The sequence below is a fragment of the Penaeus japonicus genome, unplaced genomic scaffold, assembly GCF_977035675.1.
Source record: "Penaeus japonicus unplaced genomic scaffold, GWHDUDI00000001_assembly GWHDUDI00000003, whole genome shotgun sequence".
Lineage (NCBI taxonomy): Eukaryota > Metazoa > Arthropoda > Malacostraca > Decapoda > Penaeidae > Penaeus > Penaeus japonicus.
The window spans coordinates 42,534,192-42,544,235 of record NW_028234405.1 but is presented as its reverse complement, the minus strand read 5'-3'; the positions used below and the strand labels follow the sequence as shown (position 1 = coordinate 42,544,235).

General features: G+C 32.7%; 1 protein-coding gene across 6 annotated transcripts in view; it reads left to right on the top strand.

Annotated features, from left to right (window-relative positions):
- The window catches only part of LOC122247283 (acyl-coenzyme A diphosphatase FITM2), an 11,711-nt gene extending 1,922 nt beyond the window's left edge, over positions 1-9,789 (top strand). For 2 of the 6 annotated variants that reach the window (XM_043006429.2, XM_086532863.1), the window contains exons 2-7: positions 916-998; positions 5,119-5,189; positions 6,338-6,413; positions 7,741-7,946; positions 8,169-8,321; positions 8,880-9,789. In XM_043006429.2, coding sequence (XP_042862363.2) covers positions 916-998; positions 5,119-5,189; positions 6,338-6,413; positions 7,741-7,946; positions 8,169-8,321; positions 8,880-9,362 — 1,072 coding nt within the window. In that variant the 3' untranslated portion in view covers positions 9,363-9,789. The remainder of the gene's footprint in view (positions 1-915; positions 999-5,118; positions 5,190-6,337; positions 6,414-7,740; positions 7,947-8,168; positions 8,322-8,879) is intronic. The other 4 variants (XM_086532879.1, XM_086532883.1, XM_086532875.1 and 1 more) reach the window with 3 other exon arrangements.
- The last annotated feature ends 255 nt before the right edge of the window (positions 9,790-10,044 follow it).

Genomic DNA, 10,044 nt, shown 5'->3' with positions numbered 1-10,044 from the left:
GCTCAATGCCACAATTTAAAATATAGTAGATTTGTGTTTGTATATGTATATATATGTATATATATATATATATATATATATATATATATATATATATATATATATATATATATATATATATATATATATACATATACATACACAATGTTTTTGTTTTTTTCTTTCTTTTTTTAATAATATTCAAAACTAAGATGTGAGGGAAATAGTAAGCATTAACATATCATATTATTGGAGAAAGGACTCATTACGCTAGAATAAAAACAAAGGGATGTGCCAACTCTATTGTATTTGATGAATGAATTAAGAAATAAAAAATGAATAAAATGAAAACGTATTTCTCAGCAGCCTGGTCATGTGGGTATATGTAAAAAATGATCCCCTCCTTTTTAAAAATTCAAGTATGGGGGGGTGTATTAAAAAAAAATTGAGACTACAAATATGCATTGTTAATGTACAAACCCAAGACTTTATTGATTTATGATTTAATTCCCCACTTATTTGGCTTTAACCAATTAACTGTTCTTGTTCAGCTACAAAAGATATTGGAAAGCACACAATATTTTGTACAGTCTTTTGTTCAGGATTATGATAATTATGAGAATAAAGCTCAGCTGATGTTAACAGAAGTCAAATGAGTCATACTTGTAAATTTGATTTTTTATGAATTTTTATACGATATGATATACCGTAATGAAATATCTTTAGATTTTTGTTCCAGTAGAATTAGTATCCTCAGTACCGCTCTAACTCTACCTTTGTATTCCTTTTATTCCATCCATTTTTTTTTTCTTTCTAGCCTTCCCGAAACAATAGCGATTCCTCAGTTTGATTTAATGCATTGATATGTTTCCAATGTGACAGCCCTAAAAGACTGCAATTCTGTTTTAGCAAATCTTAATAGTAGTTCTCTCTCAGCCTGTGGGAATCGAGAGATATGAAAAGGCTCAAGGTGGGAGACGGTTTGAGTCGGCATTATTATCTGGCTAACCAAGACGCAGGTGAGATTCACTCTCCAACCTCTCGCTTGTCTTTTCACTTGCTTTCATGCATATAATGATTTTAAAACTAACAGTTTGTTTCCCTTGTTTGATTTTTTTCCCATATTGATGAATCGATATAATGATATGTCTTGTTTTCTGGGGATAAATGTTTAGGTAACTAGAAGAAAATGTGTATAGAGAGAAAGAACTTCTTTTTATAAGTGTCAACAAGCTCTCTCAAGAGCATACTCTATAGATTACGCCTATTGGTATGAGAAAGATGACTGATGGAGCTTTAAGGTGTTAACTTGATTTTTACTCCTTTTCATCATTTCAAATAAACTTGATTTTAAGATATATTATAAAAAAAAAATAGTATAACCTGTGTGCAAAGAAATTGACATGTGCTTGAAAATGATTATGCTTTCATAATTATCATGTGAAGTGAGATGAAGATAAATGTGCAGGACATAAACTCTTTTATAATGACTGTGAAATTCTTCTATGTTAGCTACACTTCCTTCACTTAATTATGTTTAATTCTATTATGTGCCATTTCATGATCTAGTAATGATCCTTAGAAAAGAGCTGATTTTGAATGGAGACTGTGTGTGCAGCATTGAAAGTAATAGATAGTTAACATCTCCTAAGAAGATATGATATGATGAATTTTAAGCAAATGCCTGTGTAAGTACTTATGATTCTTTTACAGTATAACACTTACTCACAAAAATATGCTTGTCTTACAAGATCTTTGATTATGTATCCTTTATAGCTACACATCATGGTTATCGACCAAACACCATTTGGTTGTGTGCAAAGGAGAATCAAACATGAATGAGCAAAGAGACAGTCAGAGACATCAAATAAACAAAGAAAACCAATTATAGATGAAAGACAGTTTAAACTTTCTTAAAGTACATTGTCATATCCCAAACATTTTACATGTAGTCATTGAAACTTTCTCAGAATTGTTTGATTTAGTATTATAAAGTAGGATGTATGTATGATATGATATTATATAATATGTAACATAGCATTAATTTTTTCCAACTATCTTTCCATACCACTCTTACAAGGTTCTTATTTTCCAAACTGCAGGAAACTGCCTACAAGTTTAGTGAACTCCTGCCATACTTGTGAGTCAGGTGTGCTAGCCATAGCTGCAGCTACTCAATTGAGCATATTTCATTATGCAATGCTACAAATGATCAAACATGTATGACAGGAAAATATCAAACTTGTCTAACGTTTATGGTGCATGTTGGTTGTACCTTCAATGAAACTATAGAAATTCAAATTGTATGATAGAGCACCATGTAGGACAAGCATATTTGACAGTCTATTTGCAGCTTGAAACTACTTCATGGGCCATACACCTTGATTTTTTAAAGCAGTGAACAGCTCAGATGTTTTTTTATTCTTTGCTGACTAATTACCTGATTTTAGGCTTTTTGGTTAGCACAAAATATTCAGCTTGATATCTTTTAACCTCAGATTTTGTTTTTAAAGCCTTGCATCTTATTAAGGTGCTGTGGATCCATTTTAAACACTATAACTCTTTCATATATATATATGTATATATTGTTATAGTTATATATGGATATATATATATATATATATATATATATATGTATGTATATATATAGTTATATATATATTTATATATATATATGCATATAGTTATATATGTATATATATGTATATATATGTGTATATATATATAGTTATATATGTATATATATATGTATATATATATATATATATATATATATATATATATATATATATATATATATATATATATATATGGACAAAACAAAGACAAATTTTTGTTTTGTTTTTCAGATGTCTCTGCAGTATTTCATTTACATTTCTTGACTTCTAGAGCACACTGTCTTCATTTTGATATTATATTGATAATGATTGCAGACAAGAGTCATGTATTAACCCATTGACAACAAGAATTGGGATATCCAGGATGGTTTAGTTTTTTTGTTTTTTGTTTTCGACACATGTCTGGTTCTGAAGCAGTTTGTCACTAATGGTTCAATTTGTAGACCTATTATTGTTACTAATAATATTCTTGGTGTTACTATTATTATTGATATTATATCAGTAATAATGACTATTATTCATGGAAATCCAAAGAATGGGGTAAACAGGTGAGGGCAACTGGGCCTAATAACTGAATCCTTGGTGACTAACGCCTTGTGGGATCCATCAGTGTGTAGAAAAAAAATAATTATAATAAAACAAAACCTTACTGGACAACACATAAAAGCTTGCATTCTGGTTATCAATGGGTTAAGTTAAAAGTTAACATTTACTAGTGAGCACTTAGATTGTATTATGCCAGTGAAACATCCCACTTTGATTAGGCTGTAGTAATGATATTTTCATTTTAAACCTTCTTAGATCTGAGAATGATACTGGATACTTAACATTAAAAGTAATCATTGAATTTGTGATATGAATAATTAGCAATTAGTGATACTCATAATAGGATTGTATCTTGATGTATAGTAGCTGCATATATTAATTCAGATGAGATATTCATATATGTTTATGTATTCTTTAATAATATGTTTTTTTAGTTGGTTAGTTTGTTGCAGTACGTTAAACTTTCTTGCATTCTATTTAGTATAGCTGACCTTACATACTAACAGTGGTTATAGGGGAGACAGAGCTAGCATGGTATATATTGTGGAAATCCTTTGTTCCACTGTCCTCTCAAACTATTTTCTACAGATCTTGTTGTGTCGCACCTTGCATGCATATTGATGGACAAAGTTCATTGTGACAAATGTTGAAAAAATGTAAATGAGAATTAAATATTTCACAATTAAAATATAGAAGGCACATTTTCATGACTAATCAGAGTAAGACATGTCATTTATAGTATTTGTATTGTGAAATGATTAATTCTCACATCTTTTCTGTACAACGATATTGAGACATTGCACCAGATGGGATTGTAGGGGTCATAGAAACAGTGTAGTTTCCATTTAGACCATGGAAACTTAAAGGTTAAAGGTATCTCAGGAGGGATTTTTAGTATTTATTATGCTTAGATATTCTAGAAGATAGTCTTACTGGTACTTGTGATGGCATTAGTAAGGGAATTTAAGCTTTATAGAAATCAAGTTCTTAAGGGTTTTGCCAGTAAGGAAACTTAGAGATTAGGTATAAAAATGTAATACAGCTCATCTTATAGGAAGGTAGTTGAGTTATACTTATGTCCTCTGTTTTATTTTTAAAGAGTTGATATTATCTGCTATTGATCAGGGTTTCGGTTGTGTGTGCATGTATTTGAAATTAAATGAAATGAAATGGACTTTTGGGCTTCTTTTTTGTTTCTAATTGGGAAAGTATGAGGCTAAGTACCAAGAAGGTGAAAAAAAAAAAATGTTACTAGGTTTATTTTATCAAGAATATTGCAAATATATGGTGCAATATTTTTTTTTTTTTTTTTTTTTTTTTTTAGTATGTAGAGAAATGTTACACAGTGTGTTATTCTTGTAATAAAAGCTACACGTACAGTGAGAAAAGAGTATCTACATAAACAAGCCATTTTGGTCTGTATCTTAGGTGTATACTTAAAACTGAATTGTTACCTAATCATGTGTAAAGTGCTAATACATGTCTTAACCCTCTCTGGACGGGTGGTACAGTACTGTACCGCTCATTCAAAAGCCCAGTGGCCGGGTGGCACAGTATTGTGCCAGCCATTTAATTGATTTAGGCCTAAGAATTCGAAAGCCCCGGCATTGTGACATTCAAGGCTAGAATGCCCCCGTCGTGAGTGGGTTAATCTTGAATATATATTGTTTGCCGTAACCCAGAAAAACACATGAATCAGTAAATGTAATATGATTTGAGTAAGAACAAGAAAGACCAAAGCTCAACTAATAATGTGAACCCAAGTATATTTTGTTTAAATACTAATTAATTTTTTGAATAAAGATGCTATAACTTTTTTCCCTTGATAAATCAATACCTAGGAATGTCTAGAAAGTTAGGCCTCCAGTCTGGAACAACAGTATTAAGCATCTACATTTACCATCATCCTTAGTATTACATTTTACATAGATAATTATTCACAGATATAGGAGGTAATGTTCTTCTGTCTTTACAGTGCAACCTTCCAGCGGCATTTTAGGGAGGGGAATAAGATGGGTAACCGTAGCAGTGCTCCTCAGGAAGTTGGTAAGTTATGTAGTTTATAACTTTCAGGATGGTTATATTTGATAATCGCTAAAGAAATAGACCTGGTGAATTGCCTGATAAAAACTTAGAAAATAATTTTGTACCAGATAACCATTTTAGAACTTCAGGCTTGGCTAGTCCCCATTTGCAGTTTCAGATTTAGGTTGAGAAGTTGCTGAGAAAAAGATAGTGTAACTATATAAAGATTTCATGGAATTATATTGGCCCAATCAGGGCCAAGCAAGTGATAATATAAACTTGGTCTCTAAAGTAAGCTACTACTTGGCTGGAATTCGCTAAACTGGCAGTCTGCTACAAAGGCCTTTCCAGAGCTTTCATAACTGTTAGGAAAGCAGCATCCATCCTGCCAAAAGATAGTTGGCTACCATCCCTGAAGGACTTATTTAAAATACATCAGCTTGGAAGGTAGTTATTAATCTAGCATGGCATCCCTTTTAGCAATCAGCCGAGTGCTACTTCTTGTCATGACATATAGCTTGAGTTTCAAGTTTAAAGGCATCTGCAGCCTAGTAAACCCATGTGGGCTGTTAACCTCTGCCATCTTATGATCTGAGACAGAAATTCACCATGCAGTCATGTCATTCTACTCTTACATCAATGCGCACAAAAAAATGTTCTATTTTTGTAATCTAAATGTCAAAATCTACATTGAGATTTGAAAACATTACAATTATTTCCGGTCTCCTGCATAATATTATTACATGTTGCCCATATCATCAGCTAAGAATGCCTAGAAATAATAATACATATGTCCTCCAGGGATTTACTGAGGAGAAGATTATAGTGGCATCCCTTCAAGAAGGTAGCCAGGGAAGCAGTTAGGAAGAAATCCCTGGCAGCAGACATGGAGAAAATGTTGGATTAGACACTGAGGCTATGATTGTTATCCGTGGACACTCTTTGTGATGTGACTAATGCCTCAATGTAGTCAGCCAAGAATCTGACTGTTCTATTGAACATCTTTGACCAATCCATATTACAAAAGATTAAAAGGAGACAGGCAATAAAGAAACTAAAATATGAGCAAGCCAGGGAAAAAGCTACCAGCTAAGTAGGCTTAGTTTCCCAGATGATCAGGGGTAATGCAAGGAGTATAGATACAAACTAACTAATAATTCTGTTGGCAGCTGGATGGATGTCTCAAGCTATGTTTGGTCAGCATGCCACGGAGAGTGATGCAATCTGCTCTGGTTTGTGCCTCAGGTGAGGGAAGGTGTTTGGCTTGGGTCAAGATTAGATCATGGGAGCATGGGAGAAGAGAGATTAGGACAAGACTTACAACCAGTACAAAAGTTGGTAAGCATGAAAAGAAATTTTATGTATAAAAGGCATTCTTGAGAGAAATGAAAATAAGGCTATGACTTTCTCTACAAGTTGGAGAGCAATCTACTAGACAATACAGTTTGTACTGGAAATGAACTGCCATATTCGGAAAACAAGGAAGATAGCAGTACTGCAATTTAAAAAACCACTACAGGCTAAATGGTTGAATAGGCAGGAATAGCTGCTTTCTGTGGGAACCCCACAACAACTATGCCAGTACACTTTATCAAGGAGACTAGGGATGTAGAGAGCACACATTGGAGAAATTTAGCTAGGACTGAAAAAATCTCAGGTGTGTCATCACTTGGTAATGACATGTATAGAGCTTAAATGTTAAAGAACCTTTCAGAAAAAAAGGTAAAAATAAGCACACTAAACCCACAAAGGATAAGCATAAAGGGAGCCCTACCTCCAAGGGTCAGAGTGCAAGAAGGCTAAGGAGACTATAAGCAATAGAAAGGGCTGTTTAGGGAAGGAATTCCTGACACCCAGTTGAAAATAAGCTCACACGACAGGGCATACATTTGCCTAATGCCTCTCCTACCAGCAAGATAGCTTGTGTGTGCAGTGAATAAGGCCACTGTAAGTCTCATAGAGCAATTTTCACCCACCATATTTTATAGTTTGATGAAAAGAGGTTTCTGGTTGCTGTTTTTTCTTTTCTTTCTTTCTTTCTTTCTTTCTTTCTTTTTTTTTTTTATTTTATTTTTTTTTTTTTTTGACAAGTCAAGAAAAATGTTCATATATAAATGTAACTACAATGTGTATATACAAACATAACTATGTATAACATGTAAAATGTCCAGGACATGAGAGGACATCAAATATTGCAATGGCAGGATATCACGTCATCCTCCTTTTATGGATTAAAATGCTTTGTTCTAAAGGTCTATGGCAGCCATAAATATCTCCCTGTCATCCAGATAAAAGAACAACTTTACAGAAGGAAAACATTACACTAATCTTTGTACAGTTAATATAGTGTTCAAAGTTTTGTTCTTTTCTGTTTGTTTTTTCCCCCACCTTAACTAAACTGAGATTTTAGTCAGACCTCATACTTTTGAATTTGTATTGTTTGTATTAAAGTTTATTTTTATGTAGTGAAAATCCTTTTTAATTTTTGTTGTTTTTCGAACAAATTTTTACTACCGCAGCATTAGTAAATAGTTACATATTTAGCATAAACTGAAATACTTGTCTCTTACAGAAGCGGGTCAAACTTCGGTCAAGCAACCCAAGCCAATCCCTCTGTCAGAGAGGATCTTTGCATGGGGAATCTCCTACTTACACATATCTCCTACACTAAGGATATGTTACTACATTGCCTTAGTGTTATTTATGTCTTTTATGGGTGATTCTCTAGCGGTTCCTCACCTTCAACTTTTGACAGGCAAGAAAAGTACCCTTAATCAGGTAAGTTGTAAAGCTGTGGCATTGTTTGAGATGCAATTTTGATATGCTATTAATAACTTGTAAGGATATTAGTCTTAAGCTTGATTCTTTGGACTGTGACAATCAAAGTGGATATTTTATTCATGCTTAAATAGTTGAAAGCTGCCAAAGCCGATGGCTGAATAAAAATGCTCTATAAAATTTTCAAGTATGTTATTCTTACTGGTGTCAAAATTTCTACAGGTTTTCGTGAAACTTGGATGGCTGTGGACTTTCAGCATTTTTGGTATTTTCAATCTTGTGTCCCTATTAATCCACAAAGACTGGATCAAGAGGATGAAATATTTTGCTGTACGTTTAGCTGGAACAACATTCTTTTTCTACATATGGTGCACAGTAAGTGTTGTTATATTTTTCTCCTAATATTTAGTTTTCTAACACTTTAATTATAGCATTCAGTGGGTGGAAAATAATTGTACTGGACATGGTAACTAGTGCTGCCAGACGTCAAATGTATATCATATTCTTTAATTAACAGAATTTATATGAGAAACTTTATCTTAGGTATTGATTGAAGCCATTACTAATTTGTTTTACTGGTGTTATGTATGGTAAGTATGATATTCAAAATTCCCAGTTTGTGTTAGCTCCACTTGACCCAAAAAACAATTTTCTCCCAGTATAGACATGTTGCAGTGAATTAGTTTCATTATGAAGTCCATCAATAAACTTCAGAAGGAAATAGCAAATTATTATGCAAACTTGTGCATGCCTGAAATGATTTACTGAAAAGCTGAAAGATGTTTGTATATTATTATTTCTATTCACACTTTTTTTGAAGTTGAGATATACATATCATACTACCATCTACTTAGGTTAAGCTCTCTTGAAGGTATGAATTACCTGTTAAGCACAATGCCAATATATGTTACATACAGGTATCTTTCTTTACAGGTTACCTTTCCTACCATTGAAAGATATACTGGCTACTGTGTCCACAATGGCATTTCATTCGATTTCTCCAAACGGGAATGCGTAAAACGGCCAAAACACGAGTATATCTCCTTCGATATTTCCGGCCATTCCTTTCTACTGATCTACTGTATGATGATTCTAATGGAGGAAAGCAAAGATATATTATACTATCTTCAGCTCAGTAGATATTTCCAAGGGGCTCCTGCTCCAGAAGGAAGTGAAAATGCCGTTCTGGGGAATGAGACAAAGAGCCTTGAAAAAGTATTTAGATTAGTGTCTCCAGTAATCCTCATAGCATTTCTGGCTATGGTGGCAATCTCCCTGCTCTGGGACTTTATGTTGATTATAACAACTATTTATTATCATTCATTGATGGAAAAGTTACTAGGCACATTGCTTTCTGTGGGCATGTGGTACATTTTATACAAGAGGGTCTTCAATGTTATACATGAAATGTTGTAGTATTTATGAAGAATATGGAGTACAAGAAGAAATGTTACATTTTGAAAGGTCTGATTTGTTTTCTTTTTTTCTTTTTGTTATATAAATTAATCTTTATCATTGGGTACAATTGAGATGTAATAGGTTTTAATGTGTGTGTGTATATATAGTTATGTATATATTGTGTGGATGTGTTATCATTCTTGTGTAGTTATGATAAATAATTATATGATAATAAGAAAAATTATTTGTGATATCAAGAAGATGCGCTACTAGGTATTTCTATATTTATTTCTTTGGTTTATTGATGTATATTTTGAAATGCAGTTCCTGGATGAATCTTCCTGTTTGTTTGATACAGAAGATATGCAATTATTCTGTAATTATTTTGTAATGCAGAGAAGAAAAATATATTTTTAGCTTTAATAGATACAGAGCTCAAATGAAACATGTTTTATTTCCTCCCTTATTAGCTAGGTATTTAGTTTCACAATTTTTTCTCTTGACTTTGTGCTTGTCCCTTTGATGGTCATAATAGGCCATTTTCATAGATGTAGCATAGGGATGTACTGGTGCATCAGTATCAACAGTATTGGCCCATTTTTATATTAGAGTATCAATGGATTAGACTGATACCTAAAAGAAATTTACCACATTGCATATTACTAGTTTGTTATTTTGTTAAGCAGAAATTGGATATTTT